This window comes from Rhinichthys klamathensis, unplaced genomic scaffold (assembly GCF_029890125.1).
Source record: "Rhinichthys klamathensis goyatoka isolate OS25496 unplaced genomic scaffold, OSU_Roscu_1.1 h1tg000413l_1, whole genome shotgun sequence".
NCBI lineage: Eukaryota > Metazoa > Chordata > Actinopteri > Cypriniformes > Leuciscidae > Rhinichthys > Rhinichthys klamathensis.
Window position 1 is genome coordinate 229,992 of NW_026606913.1, and position 20,221 is coordinate 250,212.

The 20,221-nt window shown below is 42.0% G+C and overlaps 1 protein-coding gene across 1 annotated transcript in view; it reads left to right on the forward strand.

Moving 5' to 3' along the window:
- Nucleotides 1-20,221, forward strand: part of kirrel3l (kirre like nephrin family adhesion molecule 3, like) — a 41,637-nt gene that overhangs the window by 19,105 nt on the left and 2,311 nt on the right. Inside the window, exons 2-14 of the mRNA XM_056235181.1 lie at nucleotides 6,144-6,296; nucleotides 7,073-7,222; nucleotides 9,227-9,384; nucleotides 11,061-11,211; nucleotides 11,654-11,759; nucleotides 12,000-12,148; nucleotides 12,743-12,870; nucleotides 14,396-14,522; nucleotides 14,842-14,942; nucleotides 17,247-17,445; nucleotides 19,120-19,227; nucleotides 19,435-19,544; nucleotides 19,946-20,035. Coding sequence (XP_056091156.1) covers nucleotides 6,144-6,296; nucleotides 7,073-7,222; nucleotides 9,227-9,384; nucleotides 11,061-11,211; nucleotides 11,654-11,759; nucleotides 12,000-12,148; nucleotides 12,743-12,870; nucleotides 14,396-14,522; nucleotides 14,842-14,942; nucleotides 17,247-17,445; nucleotides 19,120-19,227; nucleotides 19,435-19,544; nucleotides 19,946-20,035 — 1,730 coding nt within the window. The remainder of the gene's footprint in view (nucleotides 1-6,143; nucleotides 6,297-7,072; nucleotides 7,223-9,226; nucleotides 9,385-11,060; nucleotides 11,212-11,653; nucleotides 11,760-11,999; nucleotides 12,149-12,742; nucleotides 12,871-14,395; nucleotides 14,523-14,841; nucleotides 14,943-17,246; nucleotides 17,446-19,119; nucleotides 19,228-19,434; nucleotides 19,545-19,945; nucleotides 20,036-20,221) is intronic.

Below are 20,221 nucleotides of genomic sequence, written 5' to 3' on the forward strand. Positions count from 1 at the left end.
GCACGCAGATGTCCTGAGTGGCACACACACATACATATGCATATGCGGACTTCTAATGTGACCTAGCAGGGTTGACACAATCAGACGATGTGATCATTGTTACCGCTGTTTTCAGGCCAAGATAAAGAAAAGTAATAGCACAACAATCCTCAACAAGGCACGTGATTCGAGGAATCACTTTGCTTTGAATAAAATCATCTACAAAATGAATAAATGTAAATATAAATCATTCATGTCTATAGTCGGTTTAATACTTCAGGTTAGGGGTTTGTTCAATTCCCTAACCCTAAGTATGAGAAATTCTGCAAGCACCTTAGCATGCACCGCTAACAAGAGAATAAGAGAGAGTGAGAAATAACTGCAGGGTGAGAAGCTTGATTATAGATTTCCTTCATTCCCTCTGAAAAGCATAGGCTTGTTTCTGTCAGAAGCTTGTTCTTCCCTTCTCCATCCCTGCTGGAAGCTCTTATGTCCTATTCTCTGTTTCTCTCGCCGCTGCAGACCCCCCATCATCCCCATTTCACTCTCTCTGTCGACAGGCTGACTTGAACCCCTGCAATTTTCATGCTGATAAATAGAGAAAGGACAGGGATAGGGAGGGTGCGAGCAAGGGACAGGGTGTCTGGAATGCGGAGAGAGGAGCAGAAACAGGCATGGAGAAGGCAAATCAACAATTTGTCACACCTTATGTAACTGTGAAAAGGGCCCTGCTCAGCATTGATGCCGGGGATCAGGCCTGGCTGACAGGAGAAAAGAGAGAGGGATGGAGGGAAAAGAGTAAGTGGGGGTTTACTAAAGGGATTGGAGGGGCTAGAAGAAGAGAGGGAAGGACAGAGGAAGAAGGTGTGATGGATGGATGAGCTGTATGGTCGTCCTGAAAAGGGTCTCGTACTGTGCCAGGATGCTTACAATAGACTGCAGACTGAATAAGAGGCTAGGAGGATTAAACCCCTGCAAACAGCTCTTAAAAAGCTGTTAGGCTGCAATTTAGACACAAAACAACACTGAAAGTGAAAAAGGAAAGGGGGAGAAAGATGCGACTGGAATGTGAGGCAGTAGATAAGGTGCAGAAGATGAGACAAGGCAAGAACGAAGAAAAAGAGAAAGGAATGAAATGTGGCAGGTTTTGAAACCGCAGAAACAAATACCAGTGGCCCTTGGCTCAGTTTGTTTGGACATTAGGTAGAGGAGACGACTATGAGAATGTTACAGGGACTTTGGTATAACACATCTTCACATGTGCATAAACTATTTCATACACACGCACACAAACACACCCACCCTCCACAATGAGAGCGAAACAATAGAGAGTCTACCCACACCAAACAAAAGGATAATTCCATGGCGCAGAATGGAGCTCAGCTCTTTCCAGCTTGGGTTTAGTGGCCTTATCTGAAGCAGGCACAATGGATCGCTCTTAGCCAGCCCTGTTTATTTCCAGCAAGTTACTTTTTCACAGTAGTTTTCTCTTTTTCCTCTGCACTCATCCACGCCTTTACCTTTCTTTCTCTTCCATTCCAATCTCTCCTCTAGACAAGTCATGAGCACAATGCTCAAGGTGGTGTTTGTACTTAATAGAAGAGCAGGCTACGGTAAGGGTGAATTCAATTGAATTTTTTTTGTTGCTTTTATATTATTTACAGGACAGGAAAATCTATCTATCATCTATCTATCTAGATTTTAGCATGATCATGAATCCATGTGAGCTGTATTACCCTCCTGCAACATATTCACTGTTTGTAATCAGGGTTGTCAGAGCAAACAGTGAAGAGGTTGAGGGAGGGCTAAATATGGCTTGACATGGGATAAATATTCTGATTTATCTGCAACTGTGCCAGGGGCGAAAAACCAAGTGCCACACACACACAAACATAGACTTTCGCTAATACCATCAAGACTCCCCGCTGTCCCTAGTGAGGGTAGACCAGAGAGGGATCATTGCTAACATCTGTTCGTCCATTCGTCCCAGTGAGGCAGAGTGCATAGCTCTCTCCTCAGACACATCCTGGGCTCTAAAAACAGCCTGGAGAAACTAGGGGAGAGTGAGAGAAAAAAGCAAAGCTCTTTAATATGTCATGCTCAAGTCAGGCACAGCTGCAGTTGCACTTAACATGTGACAAAAAAAGACAAAGTCACTGTGTCAAAGTAGCAACTAAATGTGAGCCACAATCCCCACACGCCTGCCCTATTTACGCCACCACATGAACACACACTCCTCTCTGCTTCCATCCAGTGCCGTGAAATGATATTCCATTTTGGAAAAAATCCGGATTAAAGTGTATCAGGCCAAGTGTGTTATGACCTTGTTACTAGGGGAAGGGGGAACGCGTAAACACACAGGCACACACAGATGCCACACACTGTGGAGCAAATCACAACGTAGGTTTTAGAGACGGCTTTCTCTGTCTTATCCCACGCACCTCTTTATTTGTTATGGTACCTTGTAATGACATTGCATGAACCAGAAAGCCTTTTGTCTGACCTGCTCATGTGAGTACCATATGTATTATCCTGTTTTGTATTTGAACTTTTGTTAATGTTAAATCAGTTTTTCTTCTTTCCTTGAGTGCATTCTAAGCAGGACCAGCTTAGAAATCCTCAAAAGGGTCCACCTATAAAAATGTTCAATTCTCTCCATCTCAACACCTCCTCCTTTTTATTCGTCCTTTCCTGCATTCATCCCTCTCTTCTCTGTCAGGAATGAACTCATGTAATTAAGCCGCTAACATGCCGTTAAAGAATTGGCTAATTCAGCAAGGAGGAATTATTCCAATTTGAAATGACTCATTAACCAGACGTGATATTTTGTTGAGCTTCTCTTGGAGCAAGATTTGGAGAGCGCTGAATCACTCCCGTGGTGTGAACTCATTTCGTTATATATGTGGGTTTGTGTGTTTGAATGGCTACATGCATTGCAAGGGTAATAAATATGCTTTTGGTTTTGCTCATAAGGCCAAGTGCGTACATTGATACAGGTGCATAACTTGTAAATGGGCCTGAATGCAAGCTGTGAATGTCTTGTGTGTGAGAGAGTGATTAAAGACATGCACAGAGGCACAACTCAGTAAGGGGTCTAAAGAGGAACTATTGAATGTACAAAAGCCCTTAAACATCGGCTCATCCTGATGAATTATCACCGCTCGTAAACATTTAGATGCTAGGGCAAGATTCTTTAATTGCAATCGATGTTCATCCAGTACCTGATGCAAAAAGGGGAATCCCAGAAGCACAACACAATTACAGTATCTGTAAAAAGACTCAATATCTCATAAAAGTGGTGCTCCAGGGATGGCAGAAGTGTACAAAAAAAGAACAATTCTATATGAACATACACTTAAAGTCTTGGCTTAGAAATACTGCCGCTAATAATAATGTCAAGAAGAGTTTTGTTTTTGACAAAAGAGTCATATTTAGCGCTTTTGATCTCATATTTAGCTCTTGACCACACCCCCAAAAGAAATATACTTTGTCATGGAGGTCTTAGATATGACAAGTCTGTTTCCAAAAATAAATTACTACTTACTAATTACTATGGGAATTTGTATACGTACTGAATATAACGTATGAAGCATGAAAATAATAGCATGAAAACAATAATCACAAAATCAAAATACTACAAGAAATAAAAGGTATAATGCCAAAGAAGCATTTGAATCATGATGTAAGAAACTAGGTAGCTCTTTGGAAGAGACACCGTCTAGTTCTGAACATTTGGTATCCTCCTCTCAGTAACAGTTCCCATGGGAATGGGAACTTGTGGGATACAGGGTGATATTAGTGTAGCAGGTAGTCGGAGTCAGGCATGATGCATGTTTTTCCCTTATATTTATTTACATTTTGAAATGGCTATTTTGATTTGTGTTTTTACCTACTATTTAATGTGTCTGTCCAGTAAAAGGTTGGTGCAGTACAAGAAAAAGACAAGGAAGTAGAGGTAGCATACCTCCATGTTATTGCTATTTCTTTTCCTGTCCATCCTCAAGAGAAGAAAAGAGGACTGTCAGCACAAGAGGGAGAAAAAAGCAAGTTAGAAAATACCTGAAATCTGCACTGGCCTTTGCCTTGGAAGGAAAGAAATCTTATGTTTCTGAGAGAGAACACTGGTGTGGGGTTGTGTAGGAGGTTAGGGGGGTGGATGGTCTTTGCTGCACCCCTTGATGGAGTGGATAATTGAGTCTCGACCAAACTCTGTCAGCCAAGCTCGGAAGCCCCTTTTCAGCTCAAAGAAATGCAGTGAGAATGATGAAGTGAGAGAGAGAGAGTGAGAACAACAGAGAGTGAGAGAGGATGGAGGAGAAAGAAAATCCTGGGCTCCCTCAGGGGGGGAAAAGCCGCTATTGAAAAGCTATTAAACTTGCATTTAGCAGGATTGATTGGAAATGAAGAGGCCTATTAAAACCAAGGGACAAGGGGACAATAGTGTGTTTCTGGCCACCGTATGTTGCCCTCCTTTCACCGTCTTGCTGGCCCCCCTGGGGTGAGGCCCCCTACCCTGTCTGTTTAAACACCCCTGGCCCAAAGAGAGAAGTTTCAGAGGGGTTTAGCACCAGCTGAATAGACCCCTCTTTATCCACCACTGGCACGCTATTCTCCTATTTAACCACACAGAAATAAAAGGGCAAAGAAAGAGGAGGAAAGGCAGAAAAAATGGGGGGACGGTCCTTTTCTTTCTGAAGAACCAGTAACAGCCCTCCCCTTCTAAAACCTCCATCAAATTGTGCTCTTTCTTCCCTCGCCCTTTCTGAAATCTCATGTGAATGGATTAGTTACTACTGGCTGGTTGCCATCTTTCTACTTTCAAGAGGGCTCATGATGCACCAGATCCAATCATAAAGCTCTTGCAATGGAGAAACACAGAAATGTGTGTAAGAAGACCATGTGTGTATAAAAAAGTGATTGGAATAGTGAGAGAGAGATGGATGTTTGTTGTTTAGTCTGGATACATTTATCTTGAGAGCTTCTATGCAAATCAAGCCGGAAAAAGAGTAAAAAGTGTTTAAAAAGGAGAAAGAAAGATAGCAGCAACGCCAAAATAGAGGGAAGGCAGTGCGGTGGCAGGTGCCTTTCTCAGCCCACGACGGATGGCTCTCATGGGACGCTGAAAGCTCCTTTGATTGTTTAACCAACAATTTTACTAAAAAAAAACAGCACTTCCCCGACCCTGGGAAGATGTAACAGATTCTCTGGCTCAACGGGGCATTGCTTTCCATGTCATTCTATGCAGGTTGCCATATGGGCATAGGAAAGAGTTAAATAAGTCATGACCAGCTGACGCCTAGACCCCTTGCCAAGTTCAGAATATCAAACTGTTGTAAAATGTGTTATGGACTGTGCCTTTTTCTTCCAACCGGAAGATGATGCAATATTAGCCTTTTCTGCATCAATCAGTTAGTGAAATGCCACTCACTGCCTAGCACAGTGTGTGACCAGTCGTGGAACTTCAATTAAAAGAGTGTGTTGGGTAGGCAAAATGGTTTTAGATCAGTCTAAAAGAGTAATATGTTCCTAGAGCCCAGTGCATGGGTACTGCAAGGAAAATTGTGTTTCATTGTGTAACTGGAAGAGTATTACCAGCTGCAGAGAGATGGTGAATGCGAGCTGGAATGGCTCTTGCTGATTCAGCGCTAATATACTATCGCACTAATGTGTTCTGTGCTTTCCCATCTCTCTCCCTGTACAAAATCACTGACCTGAAAGCTGGACTGGTTAGAGCAAAATGACAGGCTTCAGCATTAGGAGGGAGAGCCTTGCTGTAGTTTACCATGGTAATCCAACTAGCTACTGGTTTATTTCAGACTGATGCAAAGAAAGGTGCCACTTCTGCATTTAAAGAAAAACTCAATATGACTGGAAGAGAATAAATGCAATGGGCATGCCTTTTTAACCAAAAAAAGTTGCAAACAGGATGTGATAGATTGAAGCCCATCCTTGAATTTGTATACTGTTATGAAGTCTTAAGGATGCTTCAGTTTTACAATGTGTGATATACATTTAATTAACAGCAGGATCCACTAGGTGGCAGCACTCACATTTACGGTGTTGCTTTCAAGAACAAGTCAAAGAAGATAATGGAATATGGCATGCTAATTATACATATTTTACAATATCAAACACCAACCAAAGTATTTTTTTTCCTTCTGCAGTGTCTCAAGCAGCCTACTTCTCCCAGCAGCCCCAGGACCAAGTAGTTGTTGCTGGCCAATCAGTAACCTTGCCCTGTGTGATTGTGGGATATCGGGGCATGGTGCAGTGGACCAAAGATGGCCTGGCATTAGGTGGTGAACGAGACCTACCCGGTAAGAGTTGTTCAAAAGATAAACGAACAGTGAGGTTAAAAGTCATTCCATTTAACAGTGCTTTTCATAATCGAGTCACTTTTAAAAATTGAGTTGAAAGGAAAAAAAGGAAGTCAACGTAATTAATTTTCAAGGTGTTTCTAAATGGTGCACTGGTTTGTAATTAGCTAGAAACCCAGTTTCCTATATGTCAACCAAATTTAGAGCAAGTAGCAAGGCAGAAATGATGCTGTTCCCCCAGGAGGTACACAATGCGTATTGAAGTCCATTTATCAAGGCTTAGTGTCCTCTTATCTTCATCTTTTTCTTTCCAATTAACAATTGGGAGATAAAACTAATCATAGATTGGCAGGTAAAGGGCAGCATCCCTCCTCTGCAGTGAATGTGTGTTTGAGTAATGTCACAGCCTTACTTCCTAGGCTCTATTGAGTGAAGAAACGGGAAGGCAAACAAACACTGCGGCTAATGCAAACTAGCGTTTAATTTGTCTAATCATTTCAGCCGTCTGCTCGGGCTGAGGTGGAGAATCAATCACCGCTCATGTCACGCTCTGACATTTAAAATGATTTCCCCAGCAGCTTTGAAATTAGCAACCTGGACAGTTAAGGCTATCTCTGTGTGCTATGCTGGCTGCATGAGCGTGGCATCTCACATGTTGCCGCTGACCAAGTGACACAAAGATGCTAATGCACATAGAACTGGATCTCAAAACTAGCCCTACCTGTGATGGCAATATGTGTGTGCATATCTCTAACAGTGCTGTTTGTGTGGACCAGGTTGGGTACGTTACTCTCTGGTGGGAGACCCGCTATCAGGTGAGCACAGCTTGGTGATCGATTCAGCTGAGCTAGGCGATGATGCAGTCTACGAGTGTCAAGCCACGCAGGCTGGGCTGCGATCACACAGAGCCAAACTGACAGTGCTGGGTAAGAACTGTGTGTGTGTGATATGAGTGAGTGTGATTGAGAGTGAGAAAAAACCACTGCAATATAACTCTTCTGCAACTGATTAAAAGCGGGGGGGAATAGAGCATAGTCCCCAATTTCATTAACAGTATTTAAAATACTGCCTCAAATTCGTAACACTGCACATTTCTCTGCTCCGCATAAACACTTCAGAGATCCCACCCCCATGCAATCGTAAGTCATTCCTTCATTTTTTATTCACAATTTTAAATCACGCCAAAACAGGACTCTTTTTTTTTTTTATCAAACCAAGTCAACATAAACCCTGAAAAAATATATCCCACCCCCTCCTCACTGTTTCTTTCCCCCTCTCTCTGTAGCCTTCTGACACTTAACACAGTGAAGGGCCAAGGAAATGTGATTGCAGCAGTCACAAATGACTTGCGTGAATGGTTAAAAGTCAAAGTCTGCACAGTTAGCACATTCTACAGTGACTCACAGAATTCATCAACCACAGGGCTGCTTTTACATTAACGCAATATGATTGATCTACATACTCTCCGGCATTTAGCGACAGGGGTAGAGGGGGGAGACGACTGGGGGGTGGGGGGGTGGGGGGTCACTGGGGATTTCAGCTCAGTGCTGCGTTGCTGACACCTGGTGGCCCAACTTGGACAAAGCTGTGTTGTATAGTATCTGAAAAACACAGATCTCCCCCACAGCATAAGTATATCATAGGCTAAAAATATGGGACGTTTAAGAGTTAGTGCTATGAGACTGATAAAGCCCAAGTTCTGTCTCTAATTGAACAGAGTTGGCACACACACACAGACTCACCAAAGAAAAGTAGCGCTACAACAATAGCCTTTGTGCACAATGCCGATTTTTGGCGTGCTGTTTGAATTTCCAGACTAGCGAATAGTAGTGAATATGCCAGCTCCTGCATGAAGGGAAAGAGGTGTGTGTGTGTACGTATATGTGAGCGATCATGTGTGTACGTGCATGTAGGGGCATGTGGGGAAATCAATGCAGCCGGATGAGACCAAAGCAATCCAACAGAGTCAAAAAAGTCAACGGCAGGAGTGCAGTCGAGGGAATCCGCATGGAAATTAGAATCACCTCGCGCACGGATTCCATTAGCGCCTGGGCAAGACCAGCGAAAAGACCTCTGACAATTCTGATACAAAAACAGAAATTGGTTCGGAGAAAAGGAGCAGGACAGACGGAAGTGTGTACCACAGAAAGATTCTTTTTTTCGCACGCGTTTCTGTGCGTACTGCGAGATGGACACCTTCATCAAAGGTGGCAGACACTATTTGCCTAAGGCTTGCACAGAGGCATGCAAACAAATGAACAAATCAGTAATTCAGATGAAATGGGCCTGCGGCAGAGTGCCTGTAAATAGACTCATAATAGAAAATCTCAGCCACGTTAAAAGGGCATGAGTACTGTCTTAACCTTTTTCAGGGAGAACCTATATCTCTCTCAATCTCTCTGTCCATTTACCAGCATGTGCTGTATAGGTCAAACCAGCTAAATTAAATGCTTCTGCACTGCAGTCAGGAAGAGGTTAGCGTATGGATTTATACATGTTTAAAAATACACTACATTTTGAATAATCTTTGATAGAGTTGAATTGAACTGAATAGTCTACTGGTCTTTAGGACACTTAAAAGTGAATTTAACATTGTTATGTTGATTAACCATGTTGGTTGCTAATAAAATATTCATTTCAAAAACATTCCAGCCCTAGTGTATATGGAATTTCCATAAAGTATATGCCGTTATACTGTGTAAAATAACAAACAACATATCAATGGGACGCAAAGATGAAGATCGGATCCATTTTAATATTTATTCTCACAAATCCAAGTCTCACATTGGTCATTGCCAGATTTATCACAATGTCTTCAACGAGCCACTTGTGGGTTCCCATAGTGACTTGGCACCTGCACATTTCAGGCTAATTGGGTGGAAATTTTATGGGCTTCAAATCTTCATGTTTTTCTCTCCCCAATTTTTCAGTGCCACCTTCAGATCCTGTAGTAGAAGGAGGGCCAGTTGTTCGACTGAAAGCTCACACCCCTCATAACCTGACATGCCGGGCATCTGGAGCCAAACCTGCCGCAGAAATTACCTGGTACCGAGATGGAGAGATAATGCACGATGCCATCTACTCAAAGGTGAGGCTGTGGACACATCAGTCTTTACTGACAGGCATGACAGTCACTATGGCTGATTACAACTTAGGATATCTGTCTTGCTTCTTACCTGTCCTTCACATTAATTCTATCTCACAGTGCACAAGCAAAGTTGCAAAAACTCTCGAATTCAATCTCTGTATGTCTCATCCTCATCACCCCACCGCAAGCTTTCTCCTTTTGTGCCTCTATTTTCTCTCACTCTCGCTGTTGCTCTAATACTCGAGCATAACTGGAGCATGTCAAAGCTCAGACAGGCATAAGCGTTTGATACAGTTTCCGCTGAGAGAGAAAGAGCAAAGGAGGGAGAGAGGGAATGAGAGAGGAAAAAGAGAGAGAGAGAGAGAGAGAGAGAGAGAGAGAGAGAGAGAAAGGAAGAGGGTGGGAGAGGAGGGGAAATCAGCCACAACAATGCCGAAACACAATGGGAAGTGCGTTGGAGCATGAACCGGGTGCAACTGCGAAAGTGTCACATTTGTCATGCTCTCTGACCACGCTAAATGACACTAAACGACACGTTTAAAGGGGGGGAAAGTGAGCAGTGAATCGAGGGAAGAGGAGGAACGCAAGAGAGAAAGAAAGACAGATGGAACTGAAAGTAGATGAGGGAAAAATGAACACGGGAGAAGCTTGTTTAAGAGTGAGGTAGAAAACTCAAAGCCATTTTGATTTGAAAAAAGAAATGAAATGGAAAGGCACATGAAGACACAAAGAACAAAGTGAAGGAATGTGAAAAAGGTAGACAGAGTAGTTGGAGAGAGCAGATGAGCAATAATAAAAGGACAGTGAGTGGAAGGCTGATGACAGGCGGCATCGTGACTCGATCTAGCGTGAAAATGCATTCAGCGCGTCGGAGGTTAAGCGCGTGACCTGCCATCGATTCGCCCCAGGCTCTCCAGGGAACTGTCTTCCCATAATGCTCCTGCCCCAGTACAGCACTGTCTTTCCCCCCTCCAAACGTCCCAAATCGAAAACTCTGCCTCATCCTCCATTAAGGCTGTCTTGTAGTTTCATCGGGGCGCAATTCACCTAGACTGTACACCTCTCCCTACTTAGGTGTATTGATTTCTTTCACACAATAAATAGATTCCGAAGATGATGTGCAGCAGGAAGAGCTGATGGACAGATCTTTGGGAAAACGAGTTAATGGCAGAATGGTCCCGGCAGCGTTGTAAAACACAAACGCACACCTGCCTCGCTAAACTGATGGCGGCTTTAATTCTCTGCAATGCTCAACCTACAGTGCTGGCACAGACTTGAGCTCAAATGGGATTACTGGCATCATGGGAATTCCTTATTGAATTAGGACTTGCATCAGGAAATATAGGACAATTAGATTAGGATTATCATGTCTGTGTGATTTTAACAGTGATAACAAGATGAGAGAAACAGCTGGGTTTTGTATCTGAAGTACACCGACCATTAGGGCGAAATAACATTTCGGTAGCCATGCTGTCTGTCAAATGCCTCTTCTTATTTGAATTCAAAGGCTGTCGCACGTAATAGAAATTACAGTTCGTTTTGTTAAGAGCTGCCTATGACATTATTTTCAGAACATTTCATTGAGGCATTCTGTTCTCAGAGAGCAATTTGTTCCACCAGCACTGATACGGTCTCAGTTTTTTAACTGTTTTCACACTGTATTACTGTCTTTTCAGACTTTGATGGAGGATGGAAAGAGAGAAACAGCGGTTAGCTTGCTACCCATGGTGCCTGAGGACAGCGATTCTGGACGTACATACACCTGCAGGGTCCTAAACCCAGCCGCCCCTGCAGGTCGCCAAACTTCGGTTACCATCAATGTTCAGCGTGAGTATTATTTGTATATTCTTTGATGCAGAACGTGTGGTGCTTTAATTTTGCAGGTAGAGGCCACATGTTTTTTATTTGTATGCTGAACACTTAAAAAACAACAATGGCTACTTAGGGTTTTCTAACTTGAAAAAGTTTAGCACGTGAAAAATGTTTTGTCACATTAAAAATATCATGGAGAGCAATATTTCAGAATAAGATTAGTGTTTCTATAAATGTGAGAATTGGTTTGAATATGTTTGCAAGGAACTGTGCAATTGTCTATAGATAAGCAGGTTTTTTATGGTAAAAGAATATGTGTAATTGGACAGGGAAATGGATTTAAAAAAAGGATTTTGACTTAGATTTACACACCTGGAGCTTGGCAGTAAAGTCATTGGGAAGGATTTGTAAAGCCTCTATTGCTGCAGTGAATCTAATCCTGCATGTTTCCTTCCAGATCCTCCGTCTGTGACTCTGTCTGTTCAGCCTCAGACGGTGATGGAGGGAGCAAAAGTGTTGTTCATCTGCTCTGCCTCTGCCAACCCTGAGATCACAGGTTACAGGTAAGCACATTTAATATCACAACAGACTCACTGCATAATCCCAGATTATCCACTCCATCAGATTTGGGTTTGAGGGTAAACCCCAAATTGGATATAAATTACAGATCAAATGCTTTGTGCACAGTTGCTTCAATGTTTGGTGTCAATACTAGTTTTCATTGTATAGGGAACCAACATCACTAAGAAGATTTATGGTGAATCTAATAAATGAATACATTTTCATCATCATGTTTCAAACAGATGGTCCAAAGGTGGGATTCCTATCTCAGAGGCCAATGGCGACAGCCTGGAGGTGACCGTAGATCACTCTTACTTCACAGACCCAGTTTCCTGCGAGGTGTCCAACTCAGTAGGAAGTACTAATGTCAGCACCTTGGTGGATGTACAATGTAAGTGCTTTTCTGCCAAAGAAAACAAAGCTCTATTGGTCAGGCCGCCTGTGTAATGACATTTCAATCTCCATTTCTGTATTTTCCCCTAAAAAACAAAAAGGATTTTAGAGATGTAGAGTTTGTTGTACTGTAAGTAGCATTGTATTAAAAGTGCTAGATAAACTACTCACCTTTTTGGTTTTGGCCATGTATTTTGGTCTTCATGTGGATGTTTTAGACATGAAGTGTCTATTAAATAAGATATATTTTCATTCAGTACAGTCTAACGGCAGTGTTAGGTATAATGTTAGGTATAATCAACCTCCTAAATATTGTAAACGTGGCACTGCATGATACATTTTCATATACAAGAGGTAAACAATACACAATCATATCTTTTCCTTCAAAAATATAGAAACATACGTACTGTACCTACCACAATCTCTTCTAGGAATGACCTTTATTTCCTACTTGTATTCTAGCATATTTCCCTTAATAAGACTGCAGATGAGAACAGTGTAATGGGCTTCATTCTTGTTTTGTGCACACAAAAACACTCTGTAATGAAATGTACAAGAGAACACAATATGAATCCACATCTTTAATTTGCAGTTGGTCCCAGGTTGCTGACAGAACCAAAACCCCAGACAGTGGACATAGGGATGGATGCTGCTTTCACTTGTTCGTGGACGGGCAACCCTCCCCTCACTCTGGCCTGGACCAAACAAGGATCCAGTGTGGTATGGTGACCTCTTCTCTTCTTCTTTCTAAATATGGCATACCATCTGTTCAACAACTGTCACAGCAATCCTGTTTGAATCGTTCTACAAGTTTTAGATTTAGATTAGGATATGGAATGATTGGGTCGCGATGATTCACCACGCCTTTTGTTTTGTTTGACAATCCATAGTTTCTCCAGCCCAGTTTTTGTTTGATCCAGTACACATATTCCATCTCCATTTAGCAAGTTATTAACTCAAAAAAGGTTCATTACATTAACAAGTATATTAATGTTCAAGTCATATCTAATTCTTTATGGCACCAGATTTCCCCCACCTCCAAAATCCCAATTTAACCCCTGTCTGTACAGAAAATATCAAATGATTTTCTGCTCAGAGCTGGATGGTTAATGGATGGCATTTCTGTTTACGGTGCATTTACAAGAATATGGCAAATGGATAAAGTGATTGCTAGCCTAAAATGAAAGTTTATCTCCAGAAGGGGTGTGAAATGCATCAGCCTATTCTGCTGTAAGTGTTTCTCTGCTGCTGCTTAATCAGATTTCATAAAGAGCCCGAGAAAGCAAACAAAAAGCGAGAGAGGAAGGAAAAAGAGAGAGTGGGAGGCTAAGGCTGAAAAGCCAGAAGGTTCTGATGAGGCAATCAGTTAATTTCGCCATGACTACATCCCTCCACCCTGCCCTTCCTGAGTATGGGCCGATCTGATCCACAAGTAGAGCGTTTACTTCATCGCCACAAGATATGGATTAATTGGCTAATTCGATGAGTGCCGGCGAATGAAAAATCGAGGCGAGTGCTAAAGGGATTAATCACAGTTTGGCGGCGTTGAGAGGGGAAGGAGCTGGGGAAGAAGCTGGGGAAGGGGAAGAGGGTGCTCTTGATCGATGGCTTCTAACAAGTGACCACAGTGTGTGCACTAGAGGCGAAGGAGCACAAGTATCTGCTCACACTCCGGAAATTTTTGCACTGCCATTGTAGTAGGTTTAATTAGAGCAGTGGGTTGACTCAGAGGACCCAGGCTGGAGCGCTTTAGACAGTAATTAAGATTGCTGCAGACGAAATTACAGGCGGAGTCAATGCTTTCCCCTTGGTATTGGTGGCATTGGTCTTTCTCTTGTGTGAGCCACAAACTACAAAATGGATGACTGGTGCTAATGGGGCCATGGCTTGATCTGTCTGGAACAAAAAAATCTTGCTGTGTGTCTACACAATCTTCCCAATTATCCTGGGGAAATATTGACATGCTGTAATGATTTTCATTCCACAACTTGCTAGAAAGATAAGACTTTAACAGGGAAGTGAAAAACATCAATATTATAAACACATATAGACAGGCGTGCAATTTCATACAGACATTTGATATAAAGTTATATTTGGTGTGCGGTAATCTGTTGGTATAAATTATTGACATGTGGTTTGTGGCAAGCTCTTACCTGATGTTTCCATCTGTGGTCACTTGATGAGAAATGTCTTGGTATAGCAACAGATCTGAACACAGGCTATTCTTGTTCATTTTATTTAACAGGTGCTCAGCAATAGTAACACCCTGCAGCTGAAGGCAGTCACCCAAGAGGATTCTGGGACGTACACCTGCAAAGCCATCGTGCCTCGAATTGGTGTGGCCGAGAGAGATGTAACTCTAACTGTCAATGGTAACCAAATGCTGTCTTTTTATTTCATTTGTTTGTTTTTTTTCTCTCTCGTACTTTCCAGATTATATTCATGATGTGCTCTGTTCCAAAACCATGAGGTGGATTCTTTTACTAGGGTTGGGAACAAAACCTGTAATTTTTACTATTAATCAGTGAATTGCTTTCTTAATTTATGAGCTTTATATTTATGTGCATGACTCATGCAGTTAGTCTTGAGTGCACAAAGACCATCAGCTCTGTGTCTTCTTTGCTTTCATTAGCACCCTTAGTAAGTACGATTTCTCTTCATCTCTGTTTCTCTCTCGCACAAACACTTCAGGCCCTCCCATCATCACGGCTGAGGCCACGCAGCAGGCCGTCAAGCATTCCAAGGGCAAGCTGGAGTGTCTGGTGGGTAGCAGCCCTCCTCCTGACAAGATTGTAAGTATACTTTCTCCTATTTCTGTATGTGTGTGTGTTTGCTAGCTATCTGATGCTTAGTCTAGCCTTTTTCCTGACAAGCTTGTTTGTGAGCCTCTCCCTTGAGCAGGTGCTTTCTGTGTGTGCACATCACACGCTCAAGCTACCTTCCCCGCTCCCTCCACCAATATCTCATGCGAGTCTTCTCTTTCCTTGCTCCTGTTTCTCTTTCCCTGTCTTTCCATATCTGACACCCACACATATACACTCGCGCAGCTACACAGCCCCGTTCCCCTATTAGAGAGTGCTCGATGAGAGGGCTGATCCTGTATCTCACCTCTTCCACCCTCAAGCGTGCAGAGGCGAACTGCACTAATGCCAGGGTCTGCAGAGAAGACCTCCAGCCCTCTAGGCTCCTTTCCAACGACGAGCAATTAGTGCATAGCACCACTGACCTCCCATGACCTCATAGTACGTGGGAAGGCATTTCAGTGGATAATTAGGGTCTAAGTTGGAGAGGCGGCGAGAAGAAGGGGGAAGCGTAGAGACACACAGAGACAGATGGAAGCAAGGGTAACTAAAAGCAATGATGCAAAGAAGGAATCAGAGAGGAAGAAAAAAATCGGATACTGGAAACAGTGACAGGTGGGGATTCAGGGTGTTATTGCCTGTTATTCCTTCACCTCAGGCCAGTCAAGGGAGGACTTCTCTGACATGCTATTTCACCTCTTTGCCAGAAAGGTGAAGTGAAGAAACAATGGCTTGTTCTCTCTCTCTGAGTAGCTTTGAGATTTCAGACTGACCTTCTGCTAGACAGGAGCTACTTGTCTTCCCTGCACGCTTTTTCACAAAGCTCTTTTTCGCAAGCCGAGGCACAACACTGTTGGTAAACCAACTCGACATGACAGCGAGCACAAGAAAAATGCGAATCTCTGACACTGAGTTTAAGACACTGAATGTCTAGTACTGGGTTGGCAATTGTTTATATGCATGTCCTTAATTCTTTTATGTTCAAAATGCCACTTTTGTTGCTGTGCTGGTTGGACTAGGCTTGAATTTATAATGACGTTTTAAGTCAACCTGGAATCAAAATGGACCCCATTCACTTAATACTAGGGATGTCCCGAATCCCGATCAGGTTTTTTGTGCACCTGATCCGATCCGAATATTGAATATCTGCCGATATAGAGTCCCGATCTGATACTTGTATTTTATTAGTGCTTGGAGCCAATTTCAAGTACATTAGAGGTATTAAAATCAATCCATTGCATACAGGGATGTGCAGAGTTTATCAGGGGCTCAAATGTAAATTGTAAAAAAATCAATTATCAAAATCAACTGAGTGATTCCAACATAACTACTACTACAGTAATAGGCCTATACACACACACAGGCCTATATATTCTAATAATAAGATGCTCTCTCTCTCTCTATATATATATATATATATATATACAGTATATACTGTATATAAAGTATAAAGACATTGGTAGATGTAAACGTTACAATCATAGACATTATAAACAGACTGTGTGGTCACAATTATACAAATGGGACTACTGATATAAACTTCTTGTCTTTTTTATGTACAATAAGCAAAATTATTGTTACATAAAAGGAAAAATTGTGGTTTTAAGGTTAGAAAGCATGGAGCTTGCTGTGTCAGAATGCCAGTCTGTCAGTTAAGTCTGAAGCATGACACAACCCACAGCAACGCGTTATGGCAACGGCGTCTCAGATAGTCTGACGGCAGATAACAATAAAAGTAAATAAATGAATTTCAAGGGATATCCGTACAAAAGTGCACATCAAATATGCTAAACCCGGAAGCTTGAACGTGTGTATGTGACGCGCTAGATCAGACCTCATTGGTTCTCGAGCGTCACACTTGCACATTTGAGCTTCTTGTTTTCCGTTTAATGGCGGTCACCCGTTGGCAAACCCACTTGAAGATGCATATCGCCACCTACTGCACAACACCGCAATGACATCCGTTTTAAAATAAAGGATCGGGCTTAGGATAGCCGATACCGATCAGTAAAAAAAAAGCTTAATCGGCCCTGATCCCGATCCTTGAGATCAGCACGGGACATCCCTACTTAATACATGCTCCTGGTCATATTGTAAATTATTCAATAGTGCGTGTTATAAATAAAAATTACGAAACTTTCTGCTTGACATCAAGAATCCCTCTTTACTTTTCATTACCAAATCAATAAAATCAGTTGTAACTGTTGTAATCGGTTGTAAACATTTCATGCTTGCTTAAAGTGTGAGAAAAAGATTGTCGCTGTACCTTACCCCTTGTTGTCTCTTCCTCCTCAGGTGTGGACATTTGGGGACATGATCTTGTCATCTGGCTCTTCTGGTCGTTTCTCCGTACAGACAGTAAACAGTGACCAAGGGGTCCTCTCCTCGCTAATCCTCTCAGAGACTCTGGCCCAAGATTTCCCGCTTCGATACAACTGCACTGCTTGGAACCGCTTCGGGACAGGCACAGCACTGGTCACTCTTGAAGAGCAAGGTATGGGTCCTCATGCCAAATTATCCTGTGTAAAACATCCTTTCATCAAGCAGTTAAGTACCAGTCAAAAGTTTGGACACACCTAATTCCTTACTATTACTATGTTCCACCTTTTAGAATGGAAATGGTCATTACATTATGAAATGACATGAAATTAAGTATGGAAATGATGTAGTGATCAAAAAAATGAATTATTTATGTTAAATAAATCAAAACTATTTTATATTTTAGCTTCTTTGAAGTGGACAGCCCATGCTTTTACATCTCTGAGTTGAGATGCTTTTAAAAAACATTGAATTGAAATTAGTATTGATTGTTTTTTTGCTAAGAAAGTTTTACATAGGCACACTTTATATTTGTTTAAAAAGTAATGTTATGCATTTTAGCTTCAAAAAGTTATGAAGACCGTGAGAATCATAAATTCAGTCAAGTGTGTCCATACTTTTGACTGGTAGTGCAGATCAGCGAGGAAATGTTTGGGGGAATTTTCTGAGAAATATTGGGTCGGGAGAGTCAAAATGGAGGGGTGAGAAGCAAACAACTGAAAGTGAAGTGAGAAAAGTGGCATGGGGTTTTAGATTTGGGTATGGGCCAAGCTCTGTTTGGCACCATTGCTTTAATCATTGAAGGAAGGATGATTTTAAAACACTGACTGTAAGTTGTAGGGTTTGTCCACCTTAGAGTTTGTGCCTTTTATTTAAGATTAGTCATGACAAGCTGTAATCCAGTTCGAGTCAGCTCTATGCAGGGATTGCATCTCAAAACACCCTGCAACCCTGTGCTAATCTTAATTATACACCACCAAATCAATATCATTTAATCAGGAGATGGTCGACTTAATGAATACATTCGTTCCATAACAAAGATATAGATTTTGAGCCTGAATGAATTAAATCAAGACCTAATGTACGACATGGGTATGTGACGCTTCACTGGCCGTTACATTTTGTATGCACAGTGCACCATCTTAAATTTGCTTAAATAAGACTAAGAGCGTGGTAGACGACTTGAGCCTTTGTACTGGGAGACACCAAAAATAAGGTCTTCGCCAGCAATTTGCATCAAGGCAGCAGAGCCAAGTCTCTGGAGAGGCAGACAGTGCTATCTCCTGGAATCTCTAATTAGATTACTGTCGGCTGCCTCGCTGCATGTCAGGTCTGGTTACCCCTCTTCCACCAGAGATTAGAGACAATAGCTGGGTCCTGTGATGCCACCGCAGATCACACTAGATGAATTTCTATATGTTGCGCTTCAGTTTGGACGTGGCTTGGAAAAAGAGTTCCTGGTAGAACGCATTTGTCAAGCAGACAGCCTTTCTTGAATCATCTGGAGAACTGGCATACCTTTTGATAATAATGAAAATTAAATCATCTCACAAATAACTGTCAAGAACATGTCTCCACCGAGTCATACTTTAGCCCCAAAGTTTAAAGCAAAAAAAAAAGAAGAAAAGAAAATGAACCCTTATTTAGGATCTATAAAATCGACAAAAATTGTAGAAGGACAAACTAAGCTATGTGACCAATATAATCGAAATGTAAACTCATCAAACCCACTTGTTTTGTGACTGACCTTGTAATGCTGTGAAATGCATGTGCAGCCTGAATTTGGATTGTCTTCAATCCCTGCAATTTGAGAGATAGTGGCTTAACAGAATACCTGTTTCCCTTATAGAGGCCCTCCCCTTGCTAATCATCATTGGAGCATCGGTGGGTGGAGGCTGCGTCTTCATCGTTTGTGTCATTACCCTGGTTTCCATCTGCTGCCGCCACACTGCTAAAGGTGAGGTCAAAGGTCAGATGTTATCTGAGAGTTCTTATTCTCTCCTCAAAAAACATGATACAGTAGAAATCAAACGAACTAACTAGACAGAGGTTAATTATGGGGCCACCTCTTTGCCTGGAGCAGTGTTGACCTTTTCACCTCTCTGGAAATCTTCCCACCGTTCACCTCATTAATCTCTATACACTGCGCTATTTCCTCACCCAGGCAAAAAGGGCACACGTCTGTCTAAGAGCGACATCCGCGTACAAATCGTACACAGTGACCACAACGCAGCAAGAGGAAATGACGATGAGGAGGATGTGAAGGAGCCTATGGTAAGCCCCTCTCAAACCAATGCAGAAATGCTCAGAATATTCTTATAGATAGGAATAGCTTTTACATCATGTTCCTTTCAAGTGCCATACTGCAGGAAGAATGTTCTCAGCCCATTTTAATTCTATAATATAGTTGCAAATTTCCAAGGGAAATTGGACATGCAATAAGAAAACAAAATGTTAGGCTATATTTGTCTTGAAAACAATATGTCGAGAAAAATGAAAGGCCTTATAGTGGCATCAGCCAAAATGTAAAGTCATTTTACTTATTACAAATGTCTACTGATAATTTGTTTACAATAAGACCAGGAGCTAGGGACACTATTAGTTATGAGTGTATGACATTTAACATGCCATAGACACTGAACAGTCTCTAACCCAAATTTCTGTTCTTTTCTCAGGCTCCCAACAGCAGTGAGTCTCCAGGAACTTCTCGCACAGAGCACAGCGACCTACTGGAGGAGGAGGAGGATGAGAGATCAGATATCAAGGTATTACATTTCACAAAGCATGAATCTGATGGTTAATCTGATAAAAGCAAAAGGTTGTTTCAAAGGATTGAGGGAAATATTGTACTTAATAACACTAACTTCCTGAAAACACATTTGTATTACACTACAAGTTTGGATCATGTTCAAGAAAGCCGACAGTTATTGGTCAATTGCAAACTTATAGCT